This window comes from Scophthalmus maximus, chromosome 3, assembly GCF_022379125.1.
Source record: "Scophthalmus maximus strain ysfricsl-2021 chromosome 3, ASM2237912v1, whole genome shotgun sequence".
Lineage (NCBI taxonomy): Eukaryota > Metazoa > Chordata > Actinopteri > Pleuronectiformes > Scophthalmidae > Scophthalmus > Scophthalmus maximus.
In genome coordinates, this window is record NC_061517.1 from 18,617,938 (window position 1) to 18,632,977 (window position 15,040).

The window sequence follows — 15,040 nt, forward strand, 5'->3', positions numbered from 1 at the left end:
GAATTTTAACATTGGACTTTTTAAAACAGTTTATTCTTGGACAAAAAGTAAACTGTTATGACAGTACATCGGCTTGTTCTGTTCTGTTGTGTTGCTTTTGTCACACCTACAGTCTCTACATGTAACACTTGTTCAGCTCTGATCTGCTCTTAATCCAGGTCACGGCCTTGTTCCTGTTCGTCGCCACGTGAGAGACAACTGAAGTATCTCTTCAGCCCCTCTGTGACGAAACCACCCAATATATATCAAAATGAGGGTGAGAACACCTCAGAGCGTCTTCACTGCTGTATCTCAATTTTGAGGCACAATTAGCCATAAAAGTAATATGTACATGTTTTCTACACAGTTTTAGATTTTTTTTTTTTTATTACAGTAAAAATTCAAGCGTTTTTCCACATTCTGATGAGTCAGCCGCGTCCATTGATGTAACACTGGTCAGCCGTTATCATCGGCTCCTGGGACTCCTTCCTGCTCCGTTGCAGCTTTGGCATGATGGGAGGTGCAGCTTGAGTCACGGTGATGTGACTGCTTCTGTCTGGCTGCGGATCAAAGACAAAAACCTCTCTGATGGACTGTGGCGACTCAGCAGTGATTCGTTTAAAAAATGAATTGAAATTTTAAAAAAGGGGATTAAGCGGTGGTTTGCGGGGTCTTGCACTTTAATCTTGAACCTGCGCTAAATTGTTCACCACAGGGGGGCAGCAGACCACAAAGAAACATTGAACAATTGACAGCAATATCGCATATCTGTGAGATCATAGTTCATAGCTCATTGGTACTGAATTGTAGACTAACCACCTGTGCTAGAACCATAGATAGTATATAAAAATGGACGTAGTCACCGGGTCCGCAAAGTTAAGTCAATGCAGAAGTGCCTGGAACCTGTATTCTCTTGAATGACCAGCAGAGGGCGACACCTCTGGTCGCAAAAAGAAGTCTGTTTCTGTAGAGGTGTCACTCACTTGAGTGATCAGTAAGCATTTTCATGAGGATTTTATGATCTCAATCTCTCGTCTCAAGTCTTCTACAATGCAGCATGACGTTTATTTTTTTACGAACGATAGTGCACGTCATGCACTGGGGCGTGGATACAGCGTGACTAACTGCGAGTACCGTCCAATGGGTCGCAGATGTAGGTGGATGTACAGTGTGCTCCAGCCGTCAGTCAGACCACCCCCACTACTCCAAATATGGTTACTTTCTAGTTTCAAGAAACGAAATGGCGCTGGCCAAAATGCCAAACTCGAGCCTCTTTTTGCACAATTTTTGATTGTATATGCAAGCTTCATTATAATCGTCCTCATATCTGGCAGGAGCAGGGACACAACCCAACATGAACTCTAATGATGATCCATCTTAGCTGATAGCGTAACTAAGAATTGATTATTTGCTAAGTTTGCCACAACGTCACGATTTGATAATCTGTCAGAGTTTGTGTTTTGATTTGTGTTCTGTTGCCCCCAAGTGGCCAAAGATCATTGAATGCCGTTTAAAAACAATAGTAGATGAATTGCGTGCCTCTCGTGTTTGCTCAGTTCATAGCAGGAGTCTCATATATGCAACCGTCTAACCTGCTGTAGTTGAAAGATCCAGTTCTGATAATCCTCCAGGCAGGTACAAGAGACGTGCCGGGGCTCCAGCAGCTCGCCTGAAAACAAAACAGTGATTATATTAGATTACTGTATCGCTCACTCATTTTGCTTTAGTCCAATGTTACATTTAGTCAAATGGGAGAAAAAAAAGGAGAAGTATTGATGTGACTCGTTTTCTGCAGCCTACCTATCAGCTCAAACTCCAGCCGCCCGGGCAGAGCTGACCGCTCCACTGCTCTGACGCTGTGTCGGGGCAACCTGCCCTGTGCGAGAGGACACAGAGGGAAAAGAAACCGTGTGAGTTGTGCAGAAATTTTCCCTTCAATAAAAGTTACTCGATACCATTTCATTTTAGATGCAGATTCAAAAAGAAATGAACTGATGTTTCGGGCGGCGGAGTTGGAGTTTACAAAATGTTCCATCCACGTGCTTTACGTCATGTAATCAGGCCATGTGTAATGACTACTGGGACACGTAGTAATGCCACAGTGGTGGAGGAGGCATTATTATGGATTTTTCCCCATAGAGTCATTTTACACTACCTCATATCTTATATTCTGCCGCTTGTTGTCGACTGACAGCAGCAGGACGTCTTGAGGGAAGAGAACCATCAGTCTTTCTTGGCGTCCCTGAAGGAATAAAACCACAGTCACCACATTTAATACCTCTGTGACAGTTGATATTGCAATTCCTATGGCACATGTAATACAACTTGTATCTTATTTTGTAATTTTGGAATAATTCTTATTGAAAATAAAAACAATCCTCATCACTCACGTTTGTTGCCCCATCAGTGTCATTACTGGCAGAGCATACGAGCAAAACTTAGATGAGACCCAATTTGCAATCACATACTAATAATAATAATAATAATGAATTATCCTTTAACATAAATAAAGCATTTGCATGTTAATTTGAGAAACCAGTACTGTTTCTATCAAAGGAATAAGACCACGGGTGAGATTTAACGTGCAACCTGGCTGACTTGGGAGTTTTTTTCTTAAGGCATAAAACATAAAGAGGGTGCAGACAGTGCCACATGTTTATCCACTTCAGAATGGTCACTAATAAAATCTCATATGAAATATGAAAACAGAAGTGAAAGAGACTTGTTGGATGTGTGGTTATGATTTTCAGGTTCCCTTATACGTAGTCTTCTTTTAAGTGGCGCTGCTTCTGAGATAACTTGGTAAGTATGAAAGCCCAGAGGGACATAAATACTAAATAGAAGAAATTCTATTTTACCATATCACTATTAAGTGAGAGAGTATTGATTACCTGTCTCTGTGAGTTGATTATATGGATGATGGATATGTAGGCTGGCTGACCCATGTGCTGTATGGGCGAGCCCTCCCACTGCCATATTGGCGCTTGTAGTAAGTATTTCAGTAGTTCATCTCTTTTCCAGCGCATATCACATGGTAACTAGGGGAGAAGTACGGAAACAATATATCAACTACAGTTTAACAAAAGTGCTCTTTCAGCTATAACCAAATATAAAACAACAAGATCATTACTAGATAGGAGAGCGCGCAGTGAGATGGACTCATGGGTTTGGTCATTGACTTGTATCTCCTGTCTTCTATCTGCTGCAGCCAGGTCTGTAACGCTGCCGCACTGTCACACATGAACACTTTGGAATCCACCATCGGTCCTGGAGGAAAAAGGGGAACAACATAGATCAAGCTCGGCAATCCACATTGTGCTGCCACATCTGTCAACTGCAACTTTAATCGTGACACGAATATGGTCATTTCCACGGGATTCACCGCTAATCTCAAACATGTGCGGCGAGTGTGACGTGTGGGGCTCCAGGGAGACGGCCTGCGCGGCGAGTCCGGAAAGGGGAAGGATGCCCTGCAGGATAAGATGAGGATGATCAATAGATGAATAAATAACATGAATGACTCAGTGACAGTCATGTCCTACAGGTGCCGAGGTAAAAAGGAAAATCAAAAGGTGTGTTGGTCTTAGATGTTGTTATCCTCCCCAACATGCATAGATTGTATTTGCATCTCTTCTGAGATTTTTGGGGTTTTATTAAATCTCTCAACGAAGTTCTGACGAGTCTGAGGTCCCGATCCTGAGCCTTTGTGAAGCGCTTGAGGGCAAACAAGTTTCAAGAGGAAACCTGTATTGCAGAGTAAGGTGTGGATTTCGGAAGGTATAGGCTTTTTTTTTTTTTGAAGGTCTCCACCACCTCTGGGCGGGGGTTGGACGGTTAGATTATTAAAGCATTTTTGCCTGTTGCAGCTGGATTTGGAGGTAATGAGAGCAGAGGTGCACCGTGCAGACATGAAACGCTCTGCAGAGATATATGGGCACCTTTTTACGTTTGACATAGCCAATGCTGTCAGGAGGGAATCAACTGCACTTTTTTCCCCCCAATATGCATTTGTGTTCAATGCTCGTGCACAGGACTTCTTGATTTCCGAGTCTTATTTCACATTTCTGAACAATTCCTTCCGGGGATACCTCGTAGATGAAGTCTTGTCGTGGGTGGTCCAGAGAGAGGATCAGCAGGTGAAATGAGAACAACACCAGGAAGTGTTCCCTGGTTTCCTGCAGATACAAAACACAACGACGATTAAGTCGTTTTTTTTTAGAAACAAAGACTTGGCTGTTTTTTGATCAGAGGTTTAATCAACAAGGACCATAACAATAAAGCTAAGATTATTTTTTTTCTAAAGATCATAAATGTGTCTTTTATTGCTCTGCCTGTACGTTTGTATGGCTTCCAACATCTGCTCCTATTGAGATGATTCTTAAAGTGATTCATAGACTGCCTCCGAGTCACGTCTGTAGATTTTCATAATGATCTTCCAGTGAAACCTGGACTGGGGTGGCCGCCGTGCCACGTTACCTGGGTGTAGCTGCTGCAGAGAGACACCAGGGAGGAGTGGATCACCTCTCCGTACATGTGGGCTGGTTGGCCCTCCCAGCCCCGGATTGGCTGCTGGGAGTAAATCCTGTGGTGCAGCTCATCTCTGCTCCTGCCCCACAGCACCACCTGCAGACACACACAAAAAACACTCTGTCAGCCCGTATGTATTGATTATCAGCTGTTCAGTTAAAGTTTGTTTGTTGATGATGAGGATGAAACTCAAATGTGTAATCGCCTGTTACTGCCTCCGTCACCTTGAGTCATGCATTTACACAGCATACTGTGTGTGTGTGTGTGTGTGTGTGTGTGTGTGTGTACGTGTCACCGTTGCAGTTGTTGTCGTTTGAGCAAAATGACGCACAACCAGGGGAATTTGATGTATGCACTCGACAACAGTGTCTTCAAGGACTAATGGCGTGAGGTTCGGATGCTTCGTCCTCAGACGACTTCTCTGTGCCAGTGATTCCTCCCGCCTTTATTTCCTGTAAAGTTTGAATCGCACCAAATTCGGGCACATTTGGCATCTCTCTTGCCATCGTCGGGGGAAATTCCCACGGTGTGTGTGCGTGTGTGTGTGTGTGTGTGTGTGTGTGTGTGTACAGAGTGCGTCTGGCCTCGACGCAAATAACTGAGTGGAAACTGTCGCTGTCCGCGTGAGGCCGCTCTCGCCACACTTTTGACCTTGGACCCTTTTTGGTGTTCAAGCAAAAGTGCGGTGAGAGGTGTCATCTTTGCCCTGAGCCGTGTTCTTCTTACTGTGAAAAAAGTTTCTGTCACTGCCCTGCCCAACACGCAAAACAGACACACACAACACACACGGTGACCTCTTGTTCCAGGTGGCGTACTGAAGGGTACCGGGGCGGCGGCGGCGGCGGCGGCGGCGGCAGCTGGGACTGCTGCTCATCTTTGCTGCTCCTCACCGACAACTGAAGCCTGGTTTCTCCCAGACTCCACACCCTGCAGGAACGCACGCATGCATCGGAAAACATTCTATCAGACATCACAGTCAACGCAGCGGCGCTAAATGCAGCGAGAGCCGTGACTCACTGGTTAGTTTTGTGCTTTGTGGTTAGTCTTTAGACACACATGACTCAGGCAGACTGCAGCTTCGCAAACGTTGAAATCTATAATTTTGTTTGTTCCCTTCTCCAGATGAGCTGGCTGCCGCCCCGGTGAGCTCCAAAGAATATAAATAAAGACTGAAGGGGAAGGAAAAAAAGATATGACTATTTCAATGACTTGCCCTGACCCCCCCACCGGCCCAGAGGCAGCTAGACATAATCAGCTTACAGTAGTCACAGCAGAGACGGACCCACCTGCCGACCCTTTGCCGCCCTATTTTGTAGCTTTTGTCCTCTGCAAACGTGAGCATTGTCCCAATCATCCCCATTTCACACCACGTACAGTACTAACTCTGAGCAGGTTGGATTTACATACGCAGGAAAAGCTGCAAAATTATGCATTTTTGAAAATAGTCAGTATGCATACAAAAACGTTGAATATTGTACAATACAATGCACAAATGAAGTACAGGGACTAATAACATGAGATGATACAGCTGAAGATATAAGCAATTTTTCCCCCAAAACTCAAAATCTTAATATGCTTCTGCTAAATTTGCTATTATTGAACTGGGTTTGTCTTTGGAGCGCGTCCATAGGGAATCACAGAGTGGCCCTTGAGGAGATCCTCCTCCGGACAGCCATCCATCTCTGTTCGGAGGATCAACGTGGAACGCTTTACCCCACAAGGCTCAAAATGAAACGTGACCGGGATAGTCTTACACTCATATCGAGTTGAAGAGGGATCCGTCGTGTGGGCATGAATGATCGAGGCCCAGCTGGAGACCAGAGGCCATGAATGCAGTGGAATCTGCCGTCGAGTGCTTCACACTTAGAATCAACTCAAAGTTGGATCAAATCTACACAACAGGTTGGAGGTTCTGCCTTTTCTCTTTTGAACGTTTTACTGGCAGTGGCGTGCTAAATTTACACTTTCAGTGAAATGAGGGCCACTGATGTTCGCACATACATTTCCTGTCGGCGCAGGTGCAGCATTTTTTTTTTTTTGCACACTAACAATTGCTTTATATGGAATTAGGACTCGGCGATTGATCGGCATGCACCTCAGCACACGCTACCCACGCCTCCATCGAGTCTATTTGTGAGCGTGAGCGTGGGTGCGTGTGGTGCACATCATCATCTGTGTTGTAGAACACAAATATGTGCGTGGAATCAATACGCGGCCACACACACACGAGGACCAGTCTCTGCTGTTGTGATTAGCCTCTGCTAATCCCCCCCCCCCCCCCCCAGCCTGAGAACCTGGGGAGATTTGTCCCGCCCCTGACTCTGTATTAAACCCCTCCGCGCTGCAGCCATTGTCTTATGGTAATCTGCTAATCACGTCAGTGCGGCATCACCGAGTTCCCAAGTTCATGTTGACCAAATAGGAGCCAATTCTTTTTCGCCTGCCGTGTCGTTGTGCTGGGCGCTGATGGGTGGAAATCGCGCGGCTGTGACCTGGTGTTTCTGCAGGTGCTTTTCACGGTGGTTTGTAATTGAGCCCTTTTTGTTTTTTTCTCCTCCCCACCACAGAACCCGTCACAGAGCACATCCTGTCACTGGGTGAAAACAAGCTCATCCTGGTATCTCTGAGTGTGCTAGGCGGCTTTGTTCAAAGTAGGGACGCGAACTCCTCTGTGTTTCATGTGTCTGGCTCCAGCACGTGACACGATGCATGCCAAAGAACACCACAGGGGCTGAAGGAGAGGCGTCTAGAAGGACGGTGCTCTGTTTCCCAGACAGTCGACGCTTCCTCCTCCAGAATCAACACACACACATAAAAAAATCCCCCCCCAAAAAACCAAGATACACTCTTTCAAAAGCTATGATGATAAGCACAGGAAAAAAAAAGAACTCACAGTCCCATTCTGGATCTTGACTCCATCCAGGGTCAAAGTGCCGTCTTGAGTACATCAATTTCCCACCAGTCGTTTTCTATATTTAAAAATACTAATTTTTTTAATTTTTTTTTAAATTTGAACCAACTCACAACACATCTGTGTGTTCTTACCCCAAATTGTCTCCAGAGAGTTCCAGAAGCTCGATCTCGTCGGGGCCCACCTCGTCCACTCCGGTATGCCTCTGGGTCACACTGCAGCATCCCATGACGGACGAGGAGTCTGTCCCTCTCTCGGCCTCGTCTCAGCTTCTAGTCCGCACACTGAGCACCATCTGTCCAGGCAGTCATCCTCACTGGGTGTGCACGTGTGTGTGTCTGCGTGTGTGTGTGTGTGTGTGTGTGTGTTTGCGAGAGCCGCATTAAAACCAAAGAGATAACATGAAAACGGGGGCTGCTTGGGCCCCAAAAGAGGATATTGTGTGCCGGAGAAGGCGAGAGAGGGAGGGGTGAGGTTGTCAGCTGCTAAGCTCTAGTTCCCCCTTTTTTTGTTTTTGCCCAGCATGTCGCTCGTGCTTCCACAGAGGCCCCCGAGGACAAAAGATGTTTGCTGAAGAACCTGTCGAGTTGTAGCGCGGTAGCGGCTCCTTCCTTCCTGTCAGTTGGCGGTCTGCGCACAGCTGAAGGAGCTTCCTCACTTTGGTAGTTGGCACTCTGACGCCCGAGAAAATGACAAGGAGAAAAAATGTTACCCCCTCCTCGCGCTGACAAGTCAGACCGCTCCGATGCCTCTTCGCCTCCTCGTTGAGAAACGTGGATGAAGCAAGCGTCCCGTCGAGAGGGACGGGAGCACGTCTGCACGTCTGCACGTCTGCGTGTGTTTACACGCGCGGAGCCTGGATGTGGACGGATAATTAGGAGTTGTGAAACAACAGAGAGGCAAAACGTCCGCAGTCAAAACAACAAGACACGGCGACTGGCGAGCGGAGCCTCGGGTTGATCTCCACCAGACGGTGGGAGGGTTTCGTGCACCGTCGCCAGCCTGGGTGTTCCTGAGCTGCTCTCCTCCGTCTGCGAAGTGACGTGACCGATGGACGCGTTTGTCCGTTTGACACTTGCTGTGGATCCGCGGACGAAGACGGTGTGCTTCAGTCACAGGAAATGAATGCAACAATGTGGGAAGACAAATGTGCTTCGTGGCATATTCCCCACACAAAAAAAAAGATGAAAAAGAAACCAGATATCTGCACTGAAGAAATAAATAGTCTTTATTGTCACATTCAATATCTCTTGGCATTTCTCTGAAAATAAAACAGCACCAGTACATTGAGTAGATTTTTTTTTTGGAAAAGCTGTTGAGATAACTGCTGTTTGCATACTGTGCTTCATAGTTCCTCTTTTCTTTCACACACTAAACTCTTCGTGTCCTCTCTGAGCTGCTTTTCAGCGGGTTCCTCTCCTCTTTCACACTGGTCCACACTCGCAGGATGTCGGGCCTGCGGAGGGAACAGTGCCGCCGTCTCCGGAGAGCCACGGACGGAGAGGCCCTCGCTCGACTCGGATGCCGGTGGCAGCAGCGTGACGGCCTGCGTCTTCTGCCGCGTCTCGGAGTGAGTCTTTGCGCCTGCGTGCACAGTACATTTGCTCAGCTTGAACTGGACGCGGGGCTGGAGCTTCTTGCCCCTGGCCGCCTGTGTGCTGCTGCTGTGTGGATTTGAAGATCGCTGCACTGATGACGAGCTCTGAAAGAGAGGCGAGGCGTCGGCCGCGGAGGCCGGGCGGCGACCGGACTTGGAGCGACCCCGTCCTTCGCCGCTCTCTGAGACGGTCGCACAATTATCAGGGGACGCCGCGGACACGTTGTTGCCCTCCATGCCTGACTTACACCTCCTGCCTTCAGTCTTCTGAGTCTTTTTGGTGGTTTTGTGGGGGAATTCAGTGTTTGTGTCACTCCTGTTGCAGGCCGGCGCTGAATCAGCTCCACTGTAGAGCAGCACAAACTCTCCCTGACTGGTCAAAGGAAGGAGCCCCTGCCTGAGACGACACTTGTTGAAGATCTCCAGAGTTACGTCTAGAGAAGAGCACGAAAGAGTAACAGCATCACGCATCAGCCTGTTAAGCAGGGAAATGAGGAAAACTTTAAATTCCATGACACGCAAACAATGACAGGCCCTGAGTGTCTGGTGTGTGAAATGTAACGTGATGATGATGATGATGATGATGTGAGGTCCGAGCTCACCCAGTGTCTCCGCAACGGTGCTGGGTATCACCTCCTTCAGCACCTCGCAGTTCGTATGCAGTGCTGGGTTACAGTTCATTTCCAACAGCCACACCTGTCGGCGCCACATGCAGACATCTGTTAATGCACACGTTTGGACACTGACCGGCCATTAGGGCATTCGCCAGCACCGCCCCGCCCACCTTGAAGTCCTCGTCCACCATGAAGTCGCAGCCAATCAAGTCGAAGAGGCCCAGTCGGCGGTCCAGCTTGGATTTGACCGCGAAGAAACACTGCGTCATGATCCGCTGCATGTGCTTCTGATGGGGGGACAGAGCGACACGAGCAGTCAGCCAATCATTGGTCATTAGGCGTCAGCGCGACACACGATGTAGTGATGCATTCAGCAGACACTACATCACCACCACCACCACCACCACCACCATGAAATCACTGGCCCCCCTGGCGCCACTGCACATGACTGGCTTTGTGTTTAGAAAATTTGGAGCTGCATCATTTTATCGTTTTGTGGCCACCAGGGGGCAGCAGAAGCAGCCGTAAACCCGACCGTGAGATTACCGCCTTGAGTCTCCATCGACTCTGCATCTGGAGCCAAATGCTACACTGTGTTCTTCAGCTGGTGGCTGAGTGTGCCTGCTGTTTGGTGCTTGGCAGATTGCGTCCAAACTGTTCATGTCTAAGTTATAAGAGGCCAACAGTCTTAGAGGAGCAACTAAAGATGCCGATCGCTGCGGTTAGTTTGAAAATCACTTTGGGACACAGCAGCAGTTTTCTGTTGACCCAAACAGCCATGCTGTGTTTAATTCACTCCAAAGTCTGTCACTCTCAGGGTTTGAGGTACAAGTGGGATATTTCATTTTAGTCAAAGGATGATGTATCCTCAGACCGCGATGAGATCATCCTAACCCCACCGCCATCTCAATTAGCTGCAAGCACCAACAACCGTCGTTAAAAAACGGTAATTGGTCCCCGAGAGCCACGAGGCCAAGCAGCACTCACTGCAAAGGCGCCCAGCACCCAGTCCCTGGGCAGACCCTTGGCAACCTGGAACCGGTGGTTGACGTAGGCGTTGAAGCTCTCCATGGACCACACAGTGTCCTCCTTCAGCTGGCTGTACAGGGGGTTCTTCTTCTGCATGTGCTGGAGACGGACAGCAGGGGGACCAGAGACACACAAAGCAGTCAGCGGAGAAGGAGAGACTGTAAATTGGGCACAAATGTCTTGAGAGGATTTTTTTTTCTTCCCGGAAATGGCTTTTATTCAGCGTTATCAGGAGCGATTTTTGAGTTTATGTGAAGCATAGAAATCGCTCACCTTCAGACTTAATGACTTTTGGCCCTTAACATTTACCACGCTCATGATATACAGTAATCTCCCTTCAACTTAGGACCCGGAAAATCAAAACTACATTGTGATCCAGGATTAAGACTGTGAATTACTGACAGTTCAAACTCCAAAAATGAACCCAACATCAGAAAAGTGACATTGGTCCTGAAACTTAAAAACTTAAAAGGAGAGTTTCTCAGTTCTAGTTCAGTTCAAGATGAAATTCGACCGCTTAGAATAAAAACAAACGTATTGGCGTGGAGATAACTACAGTACTACCCAGCACCCGTATGAAAATCCAGAATCTTTTTGTTGGGAGGCACCAAAACATCTTTAACCATTTTGTAATCTTTCCAGCCGGCATGTATCGTGGAGACGTTTCTATAACGGCCCGATTTTCAATCTAACATCATTACAGCTCGTTTAAAATGTCTTGATTCGGTATTTGACCTGTTGGTTGTGTGTACACTATTTGGGGGCTGTACCTGATTGGTGAGGTGGTCGGAGAGTTTGCTGGAGCTGGGGTCGTAGAGGTCGCAGGTCAGTCGCACATACCCGTGGCGAAAGAAGACCATGTAAGGTGCCGTGCAGGCGATCAGGAGGTAGGAGCGCACGTCAAACTTTTTCCCTTTCAGGAGAAGCGGGTTCTGAATGTAACTGAGGGCAAAATGGCAAAGTTGACCTTCTAAACAACAAAAGCTAAAGTATATTAATAGCATTTTGTGGAAATATATAGTTTGTCATTTGTCAAATAAGCAATGCTGACATATACACCAGACAATTGCCCAAACAAAAATCTCTAAAATTCTCAATTTTTCCTTTTTGTCCTGTAAAGCATTTTGTAACTGTTATTACTAATACTAACTCTCTAAATAATATGTGCACATTTGGATGCACACACAAATGTTTATACACAAGTGGCACTAGAGTTTTAGTATAACGATATTGTTTTTGTTGCTATTTATCACTCGCTCATTTCAAGTATTGTATGTTTCGCTTGATATTCAGTGTTGAAGGGAAAATCTCATGACTGCAGTTTTTGGATATTTGATTGTTTTTAACTCTTTATAAAGAACTTAAAGTGTTCTTTATGAGGCAGTCTGTGCATGTATATAACTCTCAAAACTTACTGATAACTTCAAATGAACTAAATATTTTTGGCGGCAGGCACTGTGACTGTGATGTGATTTTCAGTTTAACGTGTGTTTACCCACTGTTGGACAATGCGGGCCTGAGGCTGGCAGTGATGCATCTTGTTGGCCTGGCTCTCCTCCATGTGCTGCAGCTTCAGCCTGAAGGCGTCTATGTCGTCCTGGCTCTTCAGCAGAAAGATCCCTCTGCCCTGGTTCAGGCCGGTGGGTTTACAGATCCACATGCAACTCTCGCTATTGCTCCTCACACCTGGTCACAGTCACAGAGACACACCAGCTAAATATCATTGTAAAAAATATATATGACATATCCAGGTACGAAACATTAAGTCTTCCTCGGTTGTGAGTTACACTTGACGTCTGTGCGGTTCAGTGTTTTTCTGGTGTGTTGAATCCCATGTTGAGCTGTTTGTTCCTGTTCTTTATAATTGTATTATTATTATATTTCCTTTTTCTGTGAATAAGACTCATGCTGTTTGTGACATCACTCCCTATTTGATCTGTAGTCCAATTTATTAGTTGAGTATTAAAATCTGAAAAGTGGGAAACCTCTGCAGAATAGTATGCTTATTAAAACCCCACAATGCAATCATTCAACTATTAGTAGTGAAATATTATGTATATCTATTCAAGTATTGTATTAAATTCATTTCCCACAACATTTTGGATATAAGAGACAATAAATCATAATGGAATGACTTGTGAAATATTATGCATTGAAATTAATTAAACTACTCTATACTACTATATATGGTAGTTGAAATTAGCTAAAACATTAAAATGCTAATATGTTGATGCATCAGTATTAATATTCCTGCAGTATAATATAAAACAAACTTCTACTGTATAATGATACATGTATTTTGCCAAATAACACTTTAGTAGCCTTATTCAAGCAGGACTTTGACTTGTAACTGACGCTACATGATGACACTGAACAGTGATGGTCCAGGATGTTGGATGCTGAAATATTGTCAACAAGAGAATTATGGTGAGATTTCAGCTTTTTGTTTATGTATTTTCTCATGTATGTGCTCCTACAGTGCATTATGCCGTTCCGTGTTCCAGTTGTCTTTGTTTCTTTTGCGTTTCTCCTTTCTTCTCTTCCACAGATTCGTCCATCACCGAGGGATCTCACCCATCTGTCCGTCTTTCTCCTGTTTACTTAGCGATAACCGTGTTTGCCATAACCTGCACACCACTGATCATAATGCAGTATATGTCTCCAATACTACAAACAATTCAGGACCGGGTGAATCATTACCTCCAGCCCATACTGTAACATTCAAATAAGAAAATGTTTTGAGAGTTTCTGTGTTATAATATAAAATCCATTTCTATTCGTCCCAGTTCTGGCCAGTGCTGCGGCAACTCTACACCCGGATCCTGTTGAGCGTTCCTCCTTGTGTTTGTGTCTCAGCCCTGCCCTCTGCTGACTCATCTCTATGGAAACAGCATGTTCCCCTGGTGATTTTATCAGGGCCTTATGGGAGGTGAAGTGCATTATTTTCCAGCGTCCTCAACCCCTTGATTAAACAATCTCCAAGGCAACTGTTGTCTTAACACTGGCAAGCACAAGGATATGTGTTTCTTGTCACGTTTGGTTGGGAGCCTGCCAGCAAAGCACACATCCAACTGAACCAGTGGTGTGTTGCTGTTGTTGCATCAGGATACTAATGTGTTCGAGGTTCATGTAGGTGGCATGTGTTTGGGCATTTTACCCTCCTGCTGGCCGAAGAAAGCCTCCCTCTCTTCCCTCACGTCCATGCGGAAGGTGGTGGGAATGAACTCTTCCATTTTCAGCCTCCTGTAAAGTACAACACAACCAGGAGAAAAGGCCGAATGAATGTCTGCGTGTCCTGGGCTAGTTGAGGTAGGATTAGAAATATGTCACGTTCTGAAAATCAGAACTGCTTGAGACAAATCAGAGTTTCACTTGATTTTAAAACGTTAAAACGTTAAATCATTAAGTGTCACTACACATTGTGTTTCTACAGATGACCCATACCCCAGAAAGTATCTCAGTTATGGTCGAGTCAATCTTATCATCCATTACAGAAATGATTGTTTGTTTTTAATGTTTCAACAGGTGTGCCATTTAACTAAAAGACGTTGATTCCATAAGTGCAGATTGATTATCAAATCCCAGGTGTAATATTCACTAATATTCATTGTTTGACTCAAGCAACTTCATTTCTGCAAATTAATTTTCTAAAAGAATCAAAGTCAGTTGCTGCCTCAGAAAGTAGGGGTAAAGAAACGTACTGTATGTTTTTGCACAGAGGAATTTTAATAAATGTTGTTGGCTGTTACTACCGCTCCGGTCTTTTATATGTAATATATCAGTGGTGATGACAAATTTTATGCTTCCCAGCCTGACGTTAAGTTTATTGCTGAATCAATAAGATCTGTCAATAATTTATAATGTAGGTGACAATTCTGATAAATCTCTATTTTCAGTTATAATTCATGAGTATGTAGCAGCCTAATGAATTATTTCAAAGATGCCCAAAAATGGTTAAATGTGTTTTGTTTCTGCATTAATTAAACAGAAGAGATATAACAGGGTATTTAGTGAGCTATAGACATACTGATGAAAGATTTTATTTTCTTCAAAGCCAGCTATCTGTCTCCTCCTGTTTCCAGTCTTGGTACTAAGCTACAATAAACGTGTGCTTGCTGGAGGTGTATATACATCACGTGCAGACATGACAGTGGCATCAGTCTTCACATCCAACTCTTGGCAAAGGAAACTGACTGATTATATTTTCCAAATTGTGTGACTCAAAGGGGAGACCTCGCCTGGCTGTGTTTATCAAATAGTATCACAAGCTGATATGTGTGTCAGTCGGTATTTGCAGAGCGAGGCAGAGCCGACTCTCCACGATGGTACCAGATGGTTGCTGGGAGACGTGCGCTACAACTGATACAGCTCTGTGAAGGAAAC

General features: G+C 45.4%; 2 protein-coding genes and 1 long non-coding RNA gene across 8 annotated transcripts in view; 1 reads left to right on the top strand and 2 right to left on the bottom strand.

Moving 5' to 3' along the window:
- Positions 1–14: 14 nt before the first annotated feature.
- On the bottom strand, positions 15–8,553 carry LOC118317425. Of its 3 annotated transcripts, XM_035646095.2 has the most exons (12): positions 7,552–8,551; positions 7,400–7,475; positions 5,301–5,433; positions 4,456–4,602; positions 4,068–4,154; positions 3,362–3,449; positions 3,110–3,246; positions 2,871–3,017; positions 2,135–2,221; positions 1,780–1,855; positions 1,572–1,648; positions 15–539 (listed from the first exon to the last, which is right to left on the bottom strand). In XM_035646095.2, exons 2-12 carry the CDS (start codon positions 7,423–7,425, stop codon positions 408–410), a joined length of 1,137 nt encoding a protein of 378 aa, XP_035501988.1. In that variant the 5' UTR covers positions 7,426–7,475; positions 7,552–8,551; the 3' UTR covers positions 15–407. The 3 variants fall into 3 exon arrangements, 2 of the variants coding, with proteins under 2 accessions (XP_035501988.1, XP_035501987.1); XM_035646094.2 differs by lacking the exon at positions 7,400–7,475 and having other exon boundaries at positions 7,552–8,547; XR_004795433.2 differs by lacking the exon at positions 7,400–7,475 and having other exon boundaries at positions 410–539; positions 1,780–1,850; positions 7,552–8,553.
- A 74-nt stretch (positions 8,554–8,627) lies between these two features.
- The window catches only part of ttll10 (tubulin tyrosine ligase-like family, member 10), a 34,095-nt gene continuing 27,682 nt past the window's right edge, over positions 8,628–15,040 (bottom strand). For all 4 annotated transcript variants that reach the window (XM_035646092.2, XM_035646090.2, XM_035646089.2 and 1 more), the window contains 7 exons: positions 13,815–13,900; positions 12,157–12,343; positions 11,428–11,599; positions 10,616–10,756; positions 9,799–9,915; positions 9,617–9,710; positions 8,628–9,448 (listed from right to left, as the gene is read on the bottom strand). In XM_035646092.2, coding sequence (XP_035501985.2) covers positions 8,763–9,448; positions 9,617–9,710; positions 9,799–9,915; positions 10,616–10,756; positions 11,428–11,599; positions 12,157–12,343; positions 13,815–13,900 — 1,483 coding nt within the window. In that variant the 3' untranslated portion in view covers positions 8,628–8,762. The remainder of the gene's footprint in view (positions 9,449–9,616; positions 9,711–9,798; positions 9,916–10,615; positions 10,757–11,427; positions 11,600–12,156; positions 12,344–13,814; positions 13,901–15,040) is intronic.
- LOC118317426 lies at positions 12,338–14,405 on the top strand. Its single transcript, XR_004795434.2, has 2 exons — positions 12,338–13,084; positions 13,206–14,405. It is a non-coding gene; the product is annotated as an uncharacterized LOC118317426 (long non-coding RNA).

Bases quoted from the DNA above. Each gene is read 5' to 3' on its own strand.
- LOC118317425 (XM_035646094.2), bottom strand. From the start codon at position 7,646: ATGGGATGCTGCAGTGTGACCCAGAGGCATACCGGAGTGGACGAGGTG. The intron at 2,222-2,870 runs GTAATCAATACT...TTATTCCTTCAG, and splicing joins TAATCAACTCACAGAGACAG to GGACGCCAAGAAAGACTGAT. The intron at 540-1,571 runs GTTAGACGGTTG...TTTGATCCGCAG, and splicing joins GGATCTTTCAACTACAGCAG to CCAGACAGAAGCAGTCACAT.